At 33.7% G+C, this 13414-nt stretch overlaps 1 protein-coding gene and 12 non-coding genes across 13 annotated transcripts; all 13 read right to left on the reverse strand.

Annotated features, from left to right (window-relative positions):
- Positions 1–1534: 1534 nt before the first annotated feature.
- Positions 1535–8824, reverse strand: RUG1 (Regulator of chromosome condensation (RCC1) family protein). Its single transcript, XM_087120204.1, is given in 16 exon segments — positions 1535–1900; positions 3528–3607; positions 3700–3736; positions 3999–4065; positions 4167–4221; positions 4629–4731; positions 4832–4878; positions 4976–5021; positions 5094–5136; positions 5350–5443; positions 5530–5631; positions 6494–6553; positions 7392–7467; positions 7996–8085; positions 8087–8169; positions 8287–8824. Coding segments are annotated over 16 exon segments (1350 nt in total). The 5' UTR covers positions 8534–8824; the 3' UTR covers positions 1535–1780.
- Positions 8825–10531: 1707 nt separating this feature from the next.
- TRNAG-UCC (transfer RNA glycine (anticodon UCC)) lies at positions 10532–10603 on the reverse strand. The gene has a single exon. It is a non-coding gene; the product is annotated as a tRNA-Gly (tRNA).
- A 67-nt stretch (positions 10604–10670) lies between these two features.
- On the reverse strand, positions 10671–10742 carry TRNAR-UCU (transfer RNA arginine (anticodon UCU)). Its single transcript has one exon. It is a non-coding gene; the product is annotated as a tRNA-Arg (tRNA).
- A 64-nt stretch (positions 10743–10806) lies between these two features.
- Positions 10807–10878, reverse strand: TRNAE-UUC (transfer RNA glutamic acid (anticodon UUC)). The gene has a single exon. It is a non-coding gene; the product is annotated as a tRNA-Glu (tRNA).
- A 65-nt stretch (positions 10879–10943) lies between these two features.
- Positions 10944–11015, reverse strand: TRNAG-UCC (transfer RNA glycine (anticodon UCC)). Its single transcript has one exon. It is a non-coding gene; the product is annotated as a tRNA-Gly (tRNA).
- Positions 11016–11079: 64 nt separating this feature from the next.
- TRNAG-UCC (transfer RNA glycine (anticodon UCC)) lies at positions 11080–11151 on the reverse strand. The gene has a single exon. It is a non-coding gene; the product is annotated as a tRNA-Gly (tRNA).
- A 65-nt stretch (positions 11152–11216) lies between these two features.
- TRNAG-UCC (transfer RNA glycine (anticodon UCC)) lies at positions 11217–11288 on the reverse strand. Its single transcript has one exon. It is a non-coding gene; the product is annotated as a tRNA-Gly (tRNA).
- A 64-nt stretch (positions 11289–11352) lies between these two features.
- TRNAR-UCU (transfer RNA arginine (anticodon UCU)) lies at positions 11353–11424 on the reverse strand. The gene has a single exon. It is a non-coding gene; the product is annotated as a tRNA-Arg (tRNA).
- A 66-nt stretch (positions 11425–11490) lies between these two features.
- Positions 11491–11562, reverse strand: TRNAG-UCC (transfer RNA glycine (anticodon UCC)). Its single transcript has one exon. It is a non-coding gene; the product is annotated as a tRNA-Gly (tRNA).
- Positions 11563–11629: 67 nt separating this feature from the next.
- On the reverse strand, positions 11630–11701 carry TRNAG-UCC (transfer RNA glycine (anticodon UCC)). The gene has a single exon. It is a non-coding gene; the product is annotated as a tRNA-Gly (tRNA).
- Positions 11702–11768: 67 nt separating this feature from the next.
- TRNAG-UCC (transfer RNA glycine (anticodon UCC)) lies at positions 11769–11840 on the reverse strand. The gene has a single exon. It is a non-coding gene; the product is annotated as a tRNA-Gly (tRNA).
- Positions 11841–11907: 67 nt separating this feature from the next.
- TRNAG-UCC (transfer RNA glycine (anticodon UCC)) lies at positions 11908–11979 on the reverse strand. Its single transcript has one exon. It is a non-coding gene; the product is annotated as a tRNA-Gly (tRNA).
- A 67-nt stretch (positions 11980–12046) lies between these two features.
- Positions 12047–12118, reverse strand: TRNAG-UCC (transfer RNA glycine (anticodon UCC)). Its single transcript has one exon. It is a non-coding gene; the product is annotated as a tRNA-Gly (tRNA).
- Positions 12119–13414: the final 1296 nt, after the last annotated feature.

Here is a 13414-nt window from a genome sequence, read left to right on the forward strand (position 1 = left end):
CAAGGGAGTGAATTATGAGATTCCAAGTTAGTTGGAGATGGAAACAAAAACATAAAACCTCTCCCTAGCATACGTGTTTTTTAATATAATATCACAAAATTAATCGATAATAGTGATTCACACTAAAAAAATACCCAATAATTAAATAAATGACAATAATGCATTTTAAATTAAAAAAAAAAATTGATCAAAGGTATGAGTGAAATATAAGATCGAATATATTTTTTTATTCCTTTGGAAAATAAATCCAACATTTTTTCTTTATTAATAGAAGAATTCTAATGATTTATTTATCCTTTTACAAATTTAAAATTCCAAATATACCCCTAATATAATATTAACAGAACATCATACAAAATTATAAATTTAAGAATCTTTTAAACATTTTTTAAATTTATGGATATATTAGAAACAAATTTAGAATTTTGTTTCAAAGTTTTAATAATACCTTTCAACTTAGTTTCAAAAATATCTTTTTTTGACTTTTAAAAATATTTACAACATATTATTCATATTATTGAATTTTAAAATTTTTTTATTAACGTCCTTAAACTTTTTAAAAAAACTTCAAAAATACTTATAAACTTTTTTGAAATCTCCAAAAAGATCAACTTTTTATAGAAAAAAATAAAAAATACTTTTACCGTTAGTAACATGTTTAAAAAATACTCATGAACTTTAAAGAGTAATATAAAAAAGTTTGGAGATAATTTATGAGATGTCAATAGACAATTGTAGTCCGTATATTAACGGCAAGAATTTTTGTGAACTCCTTTATAAATGTAAATGGAGTTAATGCTACTTTTTAAATTTTATGGATATTTTTTAAACATAGTACTAACAGAAAGTATCTTTTAACTTTCTTTTAAAAGGTCGAAGGTATTAATGAAATTTTTTAAAGTTTACGGGTGTTTTTGAAATACTGTTAACTAAACTTTGTAACAAATATTTTTTAGATAAATTATTAAGTGTATTTTTTTTTAATTAATTTAAACTTTACTTATTTTAGAACAAATTTTTTTAGGTGTCATTTTGAATTAGGAGTTATAGACTAAATAAGAAAAGGTGATCTTAATATAAAAGTAATATTAAAATGTTATTTTTTAATAAATAAAAATGTACTTCCAATTTAGTGATGGAAATCGACTCAATTGTATTGAGTTTATTCAATTTAGTGATGAAGATCATATATGTATGTATAAAATTTATAGGCTAAATTTGTTTCGAGCTATTCGAGATCGAACCTTTTTAAACCCTTTTAAGTAAAAATACTACCAATCGACCGAGCAACGGAGCCAAAGCGGGCCATTGGTTTGGTAGCCATAGATTTCTCGAGCTTTGTCTAAGAGCTTCTCGAAAAGAGGGTGATATAGATAGGATATTGGAACTACAAAACGCTCTATAATAGAGTAATCGAAATATATGTCACAATAAGAAGAATAAAAATGAGTCTTCATATCAAACTCAGAAAATAAATAGAACATAATGCTTAAATGTCAAGTAAATGAGAGAATATGTGACGAACATTATGAACTTGAGCTGCAAAGAACAATGCCAAATTGAATGTTTGAATAAATGTCCTAAGATTTGGGTATCATTCTCCCATGTTTATGATTATTTCTCTGACACCCGAAGCATGAGATATACAGAGTTTACAGTTTTATTTGCCTTAACAGGAAATGATGTATTTATACATGAACGAACATATTATAATTTCGACTCGAAAATTATGAACACAGCCTCTTTACTATTGTACTGGTGTGGTTAAAGTTTGAAACTCTCACATGTACTCGAGTATCGCACCAGTGTGGTTGAACCCACAGGAGACTTGTACTGCCTTCACATTCTCTCCGAGGTCGATCATTGTCGGTTTCACATAGTCAATGTCGCTTCCATGTCCCTATAATTAAACCAAATCCTTTATGGGTATAAACCATTCAAGATTGTCCTAAATGTTGTATCGGACCAAATATTGTAGGTGGCTGAAATCTTGAATTTAGAATTTGTGAGATCCAACATCGATTGAGAAGGAGAATGAAACATTCTTTATAAGGGTGTGGAAACCTCTCTCTAGCAGACACGTTTTAAAAACTTTGAGGGAAAATCCAAAAGGAAAAACCCAAAGAGGACAATATTTACTAGCAGTGAGCTTGGACTGTTACAAATGGTATCAGAGCTAGAGACCAAGCAATATGCCAGCGAGGAGGCTGAGCTCTGAAGGGGGTGGACACAAGGCGGTGTGCCAGCAAAGACGCTCGCTGGGCCTTGAAGGGGGTGGATTGGGGTGTCCCACATCGATTGGACAAGGGAACGAGTGCCAACGAAGATGCTGGGCCCCGAAGGAGGGTAGATTGTGAAATCTCACATCAGTTGGGGAGGAGAATGAAACATTCTTTATAAGGGTGTGGATACTTCTCCCTAGCAGATGCATTTTAAAAACCTTGAGGGGAAACCCGAAAGGAAAAACCCAAAAAGGACAATATCGGCTAGCTGTAGGCTTGGGTGGTCACAGAATTCGATATAAAAAAGCAAATAGTTCCTTTTCTTAACGAGAAAAACACCCAAATAAAGAACAAAATGGAGAGCTACACAAATCTATTCTATACCAACTGAAAACTGAAGACAAAAATAGCTATCAAATGGACGTTTCCACAAGATTGAAACATATAACATGGGCTAGAGGTATAAGAACACAGTTAAAACTCGAAACCTTCAGTAAATAATTTCTTTGTACTTGAACTAATCAATGAGAGAAGTGATCGTTTGATCATATAAAGAATAAGTAGGTTCAGGGCAGAGATCCAATGCCACTGAACCATGTGCCTGTCATTAGTGTTGGATGATGGAAGTCCCACATCGGCTAATTTAGGGAATGATCATGGGTTTATAAGTGTGAGGAATACTAACTCCATTGGTATGAGGCCTTTTGGGGAATCCCAAAGCAAAGCCATGAAAGCTTATGCTCAAAGTGGACAATATCATACCATTGTGGAGAGTCGTGTTCGTCTAACATGGTATCAGGGCCATGCCCTAAACTTAGTCGTGCCAATAGATAGGTACAAATATCGAACAAAGAACTCAAAAAGAAAAGGAGCCAAGCCCCTCCTCGAAGGCAGTCAAAAAATGACTACGACTCCAAAGGAGTCGAGCCTCGATTAAGGGGAGGCGCACTTTGTTCGAGGGGAGGTGTTGGATGATGGAAGTCCCACATCGGCTAATTTAGAGAATGATCATGGGTTTATAAGTGAGGAATACTAACTCCATTGGTATGAGGCCTTTTGGGGAAGCTCAAAGCAAAGCCATGAGAGCTTATGCTCAAAGTGGACAATATCATATCATTGTGGAGAGTCGTGTTCGTCTAACAATTAGTATTTTCAAATGAAACCATCTCCAACGGCAGTAGATTGTCTAACAAAACCGTAGATTTCAAGCATACACATTAAATGTCGACCAACTCTAAACAAATCCAGCAGTAAATCCAATTGAGCAGCATAGATAACAAGAAAATAAATGCAAGAGAAGCATACCAGCTGACCCCCAGACGAATGGCCATCCACCGAAAACGTTCCGTGGGAACCTCCCCAGCCCCACGTGAAAATGGCACCACCTGATTCAACAACAAACTTAACAAATTTTACCTTTAATATTGCAAGGAAAATACAAAATAGTTTTCTTTGGTGACCGCTGAAATATTATTACCTGAGATTGCTGCTGTATGTTTCCATCCACAAGATACCTGTGAAATGTGATTGTTAAATATATTGAACAGGATGAATATAAAAAATATCAAACACGTCAGAATTATCATTCATTTTCTTTTCGCATTTTGTCCTTACCACACATATGATTTATTTTGCCCTTTTCAGACAATAAAAAATATAGGTAGAAAGAAATTACGAGGTGGTTTTCAAACTAGATAAAATTAAAGTTGTCTCCACAAGGAAAACAAATGATAAAATCATTCAAGTAATTCTGATGGAAGACCATAAAACTCCAACCTTGCTTACGGGAGATTTTGAAAAGGGACCTTCGACTTTTTCGGGGAGATGAAAGACACTCGTGGACCTGAATATAACCAGATATCACGAACACAATATTTTAGTCGGCGAGCCTTCAAAATTAGAAAAGAGGTCCAAACTACAGAATATTATTGCAGCGAGGCATACCCATTCCCGAGACAGCCATTCTCATTCGAACCCCAACTGTACAGGTCCCCACCTTCTACAACAAGAAACAAAAAGGTCAAAGATGAGGCCATGTTCAGAGTCTCAAGTACTACATGTCTTGACTTAGAAATCATATAGTCATCCATCATTAGAACCGAGGATGAGCACCCCATTGTGAAAATTAGAACGTTCTGTATGCACACGGCTGTCACATAACATGTACATACTAAGAACACTGGCTACTTTGCTTTATTGTTGTCATAATGAAACCATAGAAAAATACAGCAAAGATATCAGACAAACTATACTAACTCATTTATGACGACCTTTATATATAATTGCTTACTGGCTAAGAACAATTTTAATATATAATTTGCTCAGATAAAAGAAAAAAATCTGAAGTTACACATCAATGGCAGGAATGATTACAAGTCTCGAAATAATAAAAAAGGATAAAGTTACTTGTTAGGACACACGTGTGATAACCACCACAGGAAACTTCTTCGCAGTTCAAAAGCGTGCTGATCATTGATGGTGTTGTTTCCTTGTTCGCCTCACCAAAGCTCTGTATCATACCATTAATAATTTAAATGCAAGAACATCAAGCAAAATGTAGCTTTACTAGACAAACATAAAATCAATTTCAACATTAAATTGGAACTTGCCACTCTGTTTGTTGCTCTCTCACCAAATATGAAAACAGCTCCATTCTCTGCTAAATTTGTTCAACATTAGCAAAACAATGTGCCAAAAGAAGCAACAATGAAACAGACATTTGCCATAAAAAAAATTAGAAAAAAAAAAACAACCATCTACACACGCTGAGTGCAGCATCCCTGCAGCAATCCGTTCAACCTGAAAAAAAAAAGTTTTAAAAAAATTGGCAACCTAAAGGTGATGAATGAAAGCTCACTATGGAAAGATTACCTTAATCCCCTCAAGTTCTTTAATTAGCCTGGGCGTATATTCGCTACAGAAAAATATACATGTCATAAGAACACAAGAAACAAAGAATGGTATGATGCATCATGAATCTAGATGAGAAAATTCAAAGTCGATAAGTTTATACACCTATATGCTCAAAAAATGTTTGGTCAAATGTCAATTTATTCTTCTTTTATTTTTCTGTAGGGGAAATGAGAAAGGAAGAAGGGATCACAGATCAGTATGAATCTAACAGTACCTGGTGCTTTTTAAAAACCCCAATAATGATGACTCGTGGCCATGACCCAATCTTCCCGATCGTCCATCTCCCCAACTTAAGACTTCACCTCCATCTGGTGAAAAATATAATATCACAAATTCCTGAAACGCCATGAAAACGGTAAAACTACTAAACTGAAATGTGGTAGGATATTTATACCAGTAACAGCCATCGAGTGGTCTGAACCTAAAGCAGCCCTCCTAATCACAATCCCATCTAAGCTATTTACTTTAGTAGGTAGGCATACGGATTTTGCTGACCCTGTATAACAGTACAACCGAGTTTGAGAGGGAGAAAATTAGTATTTTATCTATTCCTGTCATGAAAGACTAACTAAAAATTAGCAAAGAAAATTACTAGCGCATCGTTGTAGCATAACCATAGAGACATAAAGATAGACAACTAATAATCGTAATTATAATGACCAAAAAAAATGGAAAACAACCCTTTCGAAAGTACTATAGTTAAGCAATCGGCATTTTAATCTAAAGTCAAAAGATAAATAATACATATTACACCTGCATCAGTCATTTCCTGTATGAAATATTCATCGACTAAAATACCTTTCCTTATGACATATAATTGGATTTTGAGCTATAAGATGACCTTCTCCAAGTCAATATGCTTTGTTTTAGAAGTTACTAGTAACTAGGTTCCTTGAGTCCCTCTAAAATATCTCCTAGTCAACATGCTTTGTTTTCGGAGTTACCAACACATAACGACAATAAAGCTTCGCAATAGGGGTCTATCACTATCTTCTCTTTCAAACAAGGAAAGAAGTACAAGGTCCACCTCAAGGGGGACAACCACAACAAATAAATAGAATTGCAAAACAATGATAACATAATTATCGACTGGTTATAGATTGACAACTAATATTCATGATTATCTACTAAAAACAAATAACATTATGACTTACAAAGGGAACAACCACGTTGTACCGAATAAATTCACAACCCCACCCTAACCCATTAACGAAAAAGAAAAACTAAGAAGATTAGGCTATTTCATTCTTTCATTTTCCATTGTCTAACAACCTGTCCTACAGAAACATTAATTTGCATATGAATTCATCCCCCACATATACAGTGTAAGAAAAATATTTTCAGAAACTAGTGCTTACTCTTTCCAAGACCAAGCTGCCCACTTGAATTCATCCCCCACATATACAGTTCTCCATCAGCTATAAAGAAGTAAAATATAAAGTCAACAAATGAAGCTAGAGTAGAAGAGTTATTGTATAATTCCTTTTTGAGTAATACATCAGAAAGTTAATTAATAGTATTCGAAATTTCCAGAAGCAGTTAAATTATATGAAGAATGAGTTGCTCGCATAAGATTATTGCCCAGAGAGATGCCAGTCGATTTTTAGTGCATGTTGTATAATAATACTTTACCTAGATGCTTTTATCCGAAGGATATCAAAGAACGTTTTGAAGAACTTAATGTAACAGTAATTCTTTAAATTTGGTATGACATTTGAACTTCCAAAGAAATATACAAAAGACAACAATTTAAAATATATATCATAGGAATACAAAAATATCGCTTCGGTTTAGATAAATGGTGGAAAAATTATAATTACAAAAGTTCTTATTGAAAAAAGACCAGGGAGACAAAACCCACGATGTCCAAAATATTTCCCGAACATCTATCTATCAACCTCTTCCAAAATTCTTCTGATCCTATAGAGTTGACTTTCCTCAAAATAGCCCTAGAAGAATCGAGCCATAAGATCCAACTATGCTATTGGAACGGATGCAATATGAACCTTATGAAATGTGCAATCACATCTAATAACCAATTGAGATCATATTAGGACCAAAACTTAATTCATTTTTGTCCTATCTTTTGTGCCCTATCCAACAAAGAGCTAACTAGGACAACTCTTCCCATTCAATATAGTTAATTCATTTGTGTCCTATCTTCAACAAGTTGTTAACCATTACAAATTACTTCTGAATTAAGTTTAATAGTTCAAGGCTAGTCTTCGCTCGAATCAAGTGGAATGTAGAGCAAACCTGTAACAACACAAGAGTGATTATAACCAGCTGCGATATGAACAGCTTCTTTCTGAATTCTAACTTCAACAGGCTCCTGCACCGAGACACCATGCTGATAAGTGATAATTAACGTGTCTTTACAAAAAGAAAAATTTTAAAAATACAAGAAAAACCCAGAAACATAAGACCACATTAAGAAAGATGGAAAGATATGTTAAAATATCATCATTAACCCAATAATTGTATGAACTCATTGTCTATCTATTTTACGAAAATGATTTAGGTATTTTAGAAATAAAGATACTCCTTATTTTAGGAAAAGAATTAAGGTGCTTTAGGAATAAATAGTTAGATATTTTAGGAATAAAGTGTTGAGCCTCTACTATAAATACCCCTCCAACCTACCAAGGTTTTCATCCCAAGCAATTAAGAGCACAGAGTGTCTTGTAATCTCTTCTCGATTGGTGTTAATAAAGAGGGCGAGTGTTTTTCACAAAGAGTTGTGTTCAACAAGATAAAGCTAAAACAAAAACTTAAGGATCAACCATTATTTCAGGCGCAGAATATCGATACTAAAAACTATCACACATAGATAATGGTGATCGAGTGGGAGAAAACATACTGTACAGTAGCCTTGTTCCTCGAGGATTCCCAGCTGCCCAAAATTATTAAGACCAGTAGCATAAACACGTCCAGATTCTGCCAAAGTAGGGGGATAATTTGTGAGCTTTTACTCGAACACAGCTGACATCTTCACAATTTTCACCAACAAAACATAGGAGATTGCTCTCAACATCTGCGGGACTCGAAACGTAACACAATGTCCCTCAAATAGATACAGATACAAAACACTACAAATCCCATAAACAATCTCATATAAGCCGCAAAATTCGAAAGAAGAGAAGTTTAAGACCTGTTAAGAACAGAGTGTGAGCACCACCACATGCAATATCCTTGAGCATTTCGCGATCAAAGGAAGAACACGCAACAGGCCTCCACTGAGAATCCAAATTTCCAAGCCCCAGCCTCCCGAAATCTCCATTTCCCCAAACCGCTGCAAATCTCTTCCCAGAATTGCTCGACAACAATCGGCTTCTTCTCCTCCTAGTTTCCGAATTGAAACCGATTATCAGCTCCGCTAAACGCCTTCTGGCAAGCATAGCTTTGCTTCTATCGAATTCTGTGAGCAATTTACTCCGAATTCAAAGATCAAACGAACTGCCAGGCAATGACATGAACTTTTATCGATTTTGGTTGCGGATTTGGAGAATTATAGATTGAGACTCGAAGAAATAGTGGGATTTTAAGAAATGGGTTTCGATCGGTGGCTACGAATTGTGCTACGTCTTCCCCGCTAGAAGCAGAAGCTAGAGTTCGATAGAGATTAGCTGAAGAACCCAGGGAAGTTGCATACATTGCGTTAATGCCCGAAGGATCAAGAAACCGCGACGTCTGGATTTTATTTATTTTTCTTACTAAACTAATAATAATAAAAAAAAAAAATGAAACAAATAAAAAAAACTTACATTTTATCTTAAAAAAATATATATTAAAAAAAATTACCATAACACTCTTAAACTAAAAATAATAATAAATGTTTTGATTACTTACGATGTTTATGGTTTCTTTTTATATATTTTGATTTTAAATGTTTCACCTTACTTATTTCAACTTTGATTGTGATATTTAATTTTGATTGTGATATTTTTGTTTCATGATAGTTTGTATTTTGATTATTTGTGAATTTTTTATTTTTTTATAAATTTTGATTGTTTGATGTTTCTGTTCGGTACAATTATGTTTTGTGATGTCCCACGTTGGTTGGGGAGGAGAACAAATCACCCTCTATAAGGGTGTGGAAACAAATCACCCTCTATAAGGGTGTGGAAACCTTCCCCCAGCAGACGCAGCCTTGAGGGGAAGCCCGAAAGGGAAAGCCCAAAGAGGACAATATCTGCTAGCGGTGGATCTAGGTCGTTACATGTTTAATATTAAGTTTTATTAATTGAATTGTTTGCTAATTTAAATATATATTTTTTTTTTAATTTGATAAGTTTATTGTCGTTTATTTTAATATTTATACATTAATTCTAAATATTTGATAGAGTTATTCTTTTTTTTTTTTTTTTTTTTTGTTTGTTTTTCAAATTTATTATAGTTTAATTTGATATTTGTATTTGTTGGATTTCGATAATCGGCCACGTAAATCCTTTCTTTTCGGTGAGAGGAAATATTCTGAACAGATTTCCTATTTAAATATAACCTATCCTAAAAATGGGTGGAGAGTGTCCAACTGAATCTGTGCCACTTCCTAGAAAATTGCCGTCTAAGAATTAGCTAATCCATGTTTGTCAAATGGTCAAAGAATTTAAATGTAAACGTGTGAATCTAAATAAGGAAAAACAAAAGTTTTATCTAACAGTATTTTTATTTAAATTTTTGTCGTTTGAATTTTGATTGCTTGTGATGATTCTCTTAGAACTCGAAATTTTGGATCATTTAGGTCCCTAATCCAATCAACTCGAAATTTTGGATTAGTCCAAAAAAAATTCGAGTAAACTTGTAGAGTGACATTTTTTAGTATGACTCGACTCGAAAATAGAATTACAATTCAGTCCTACTTTTAAAAATATTTGACTTATAATCCATATAGGTGATGTATTGTGACTCGTGATCTCTCTCATTTATAGTCTAACTGAACCTAACTCGAAAATAAAATGTTGGGTTGTGAACTCCACTCGAATTATTTATATCAACGACCAACTTCTCAGTTCAATCGAACTAGAATGAATGGAAAAGAGGGGCATTTTGGGAAAGAGGGAGCGATGAAAAGGAAGGAATATAATGGAGGAGATGGACTTATGGGAATTAGGAAAGACGGCGACAAAGAAGGAGAGAGCAGTGGGGTCCATCTGGGAAATTGGACGGCTACGATTTCTGCACCCCATCGTACGCTTGTGGGCCCCCTTTTTTTTCTTTGAAAAATAAAATAATAGCGGTAGAAAAGAAATTATAAAGTTACCATTTGTCGGGAGTCAAATCCAGGTCAATTGCTTGGAAGGCAATTATCCTGACCGTTGGACTACAAACGCAAGATGCTGAAAAAAAAAAAGGTTTTTCAAAGAACAAAATAATAGCTGTAAAAAAAATTATAAAGTTGCGTTTGCCGGGAGTCGAACCCGGGTCTATTGCTTGGAAGGCAATTATCCTGACCGTTGGACTACAAACGCAAGATGCTAAAAGAAAAAAAGTTTTTCAAAGAACAAAATAATAGCTGTAAAAAAGAAATTATAAGGATGCGTTTGCCGGGAGTCGAACCCGGGTCTATTGCTTAGAAGGCAATTATCCTGACCGTTGGACTACAAACGCAAGATGCTGAAAGAAAAAAAGCTTTTCAAAGATAAAAATAATAGCTGTAAAAAAATTATAAAGTTGCATTTGCCGGGAGTCGAACCCGGGTCTATTGCTTGAAAGGCAATTATCCTGACCGTTGGACTACAAACGCAAGATGTTGAAAGAAAAAAGGTTTTTCAAACAACAAAATAATAGCTGTAAAAAAAATTATAAAGTTGCGTTTGCCGGGAGTCGAACCCGGGTCTATTGCTTGGAAGGCAATTATCCTGACCGTTGGACTACAAACGCAAGATGCTGAAAGAAAAAAAGCTTTTCAAAGATAAAAATAATAGCTGTAAAAAAATTATAAAGTTGCATTTGCCGGGAGTCGAACCCGGGTCTATTGCTTGGAAGGCAATTATCCTGACCGTTGGACTACAAACGCAAGATGTTGAAAGAAAAAAGGTTTTTCAAACAACAAAATAATAGCTGTAAAAAAAATTATAAAGTTGCATTTGCCGGGAGTCGAACCCGGGTCTATTGCTTGGAAGGCAATTATCCTGACCGTTGGACTACAAACGCAAGATGCTGAAAGAAAAAAAGCTTTTCACAGATAAAAATAATAGCTGTAAAAAAATTATAAAGTTGCGTTTGCCGGGAGTCGAACCCGGGTCTATTGCTTAGAAGGCAATTATCCTGACCGTTGGACTACAAACGCAAGATGCCGAAAAAAAAAAAGGTTTTTCAAAGAACAAAATAATAGCTGTAAAAAAAATTATAAAGTTGCGTTTGCCGGGAGTCGAACCCGGGTCTATTGCTTGGAAGGCAATTATCCTGACCGTTGGACTACAAACGCAAGATGCTGAAAGAAAAAAAGTTTTTCAAAGAACAAAATAATAGCTGTAAAAAAGAAATTATAAAGTTGCGTTTGCCAGGAGTCGAACCCGGGTCTATTGCTTGGAAGGCAATTATCCTGACCGTTGGACTACAAACGCAAGATGCTGAAAGAAAAAAGGTTTTTCAAACAATAAAATAATAGCTGTAAAAAAGAAATTATAAAGTTGTGTTTGCCGAGAGTCGAACCCGGGTCTATTGCTTGGAAGGCAATTATCCTGACCGTTGGACTACAAACGCAAGATGTTGAAAGAAAAAAGGTTTTTCAAAGAATAAAATAATAGCTGTAAAAAAGAAATTATAAAGTTGTGTTTGCCGGGAGTCGAACCCGGGTCTATTGCTTGGAAGGCAATTATCCTGACCGTTGGACTACAAACGCAAGATGCTGAAAGAAAAAAAGTTTTTCAAAGAACAAAATAATAGCTGTAAAAAAGAAATTATAAAGTTGTGTTTGCCGGGAGTCGAACCCGGGTCTATTGCTTGGAAGGCAATTATCCTGACCGTTGGACTACAAACGCAAGATGCTGAAAGAAAAAAAGTTTTTCAAAGAACAAAATAATAGCTGTAAAAAAGAAATTATAAAGTTGCGTTTGCCGGGAGTCGAACCCGGGTCTATAGCTTGAAAGGCAATTATCCTGACCGTTGGACTACAAACAAAAGATACTGAAAGAAAAAAGGTTTTACAAAGAAAGAAATAATAGCTGTAAAAAAGAAATTACAACGTTGCGTTTGCCGGGAGTCGAACCCTAACCGTTGGACTACAAACGCTAGGTGCTATGTATTGTGAATTAAATTATATATAGTATTTAGTTGTATTTATCAATAATATGATATCTTTATTAATTTTTATAAAAAATTAGACTACTCAGTTATATTCACAAACAAATATTCTAAATATATATTTATAAATAATTAAATATACTGAGTACATATAACAAAATTTGCAGCAAGTGAAATACATATATCAATGCAAATTGAATAATATATATTTTATCTTTCAAATATGAATATTCAGAAGACCTACTGATCGATCAGTATTGTCTACGATTTTGTACGTGGTGCTCATTTATTTGAAACATTTCCAAAAAAGAAAGAGTTTCTCACGGAAGAGCTGCTCTAAGATCAATGCAGTGAATGGTTGTGGGTCTCGATAGACTGAAGAAAAAAGGTTGACTCATTCGGTGAGTTTTGCAATAGCCCTCATTGAGTGGGGTTGAATTTAAACTACAATTCATATCAAATCTCCTGTCTGTTTTGTTTGACTAATATTTGTTTTCAAAAGTGTCGAAGCAAATTTTCCAAATTTGTGATCAACCCATTCAATAATAATAATAATTTATTAGTACTATCATAAAAAAAATAAAAATAAAAATAAAAATTAAATTAATAAAAATACCCACTCTTAATAATGTTTTAAAAATATCCTTGAACTTCTAAAAGTTTCGATCAAAAAAATTTAAAAATAGGCGTTGATACTATGTTTCAAAAATTCATGAAATTTTAAAAGTTGCATTAACACATTTTATACTTTAAAAAAAAAAAAAGTTCAGAAAAATTATGGCCAATATATAGATGAAAACTATCTATGAGCACTTCCTAGATTATTTCGGAACTTTTTAATTTTACATTTCAAAGTTAATGCGTATTTTTGAAATGTGGTTTAAGTACATGTATTTTAAATTTAAATTTTTTTAATGAAAATTTAATAGTAATTATAAATATATTTTTTTAAATTTAAGAGTATTTTTAAAATAAAATATTAATAAAAAATGTAAAGGTGTTATTAAAATTTTGATAGGGTATTTGGTAAAATT

Source organism: Cucurbita pepo, chromosome 19, assembly GCF_057944985.1.
Source record: "Cucurbita pepo subsp. pepo isolate OVF chromosome 19, ASM5794498v1, whole genome shotgun sequence".
In the NCBI taxonomy this organism is placed as follows: Eukaryota; Viridiplantae; Streptophyta; class Magnoliopsida; order Cucurbitales; family Cucurbitaceae; genus Cucurbita; species Cucurbita pepo.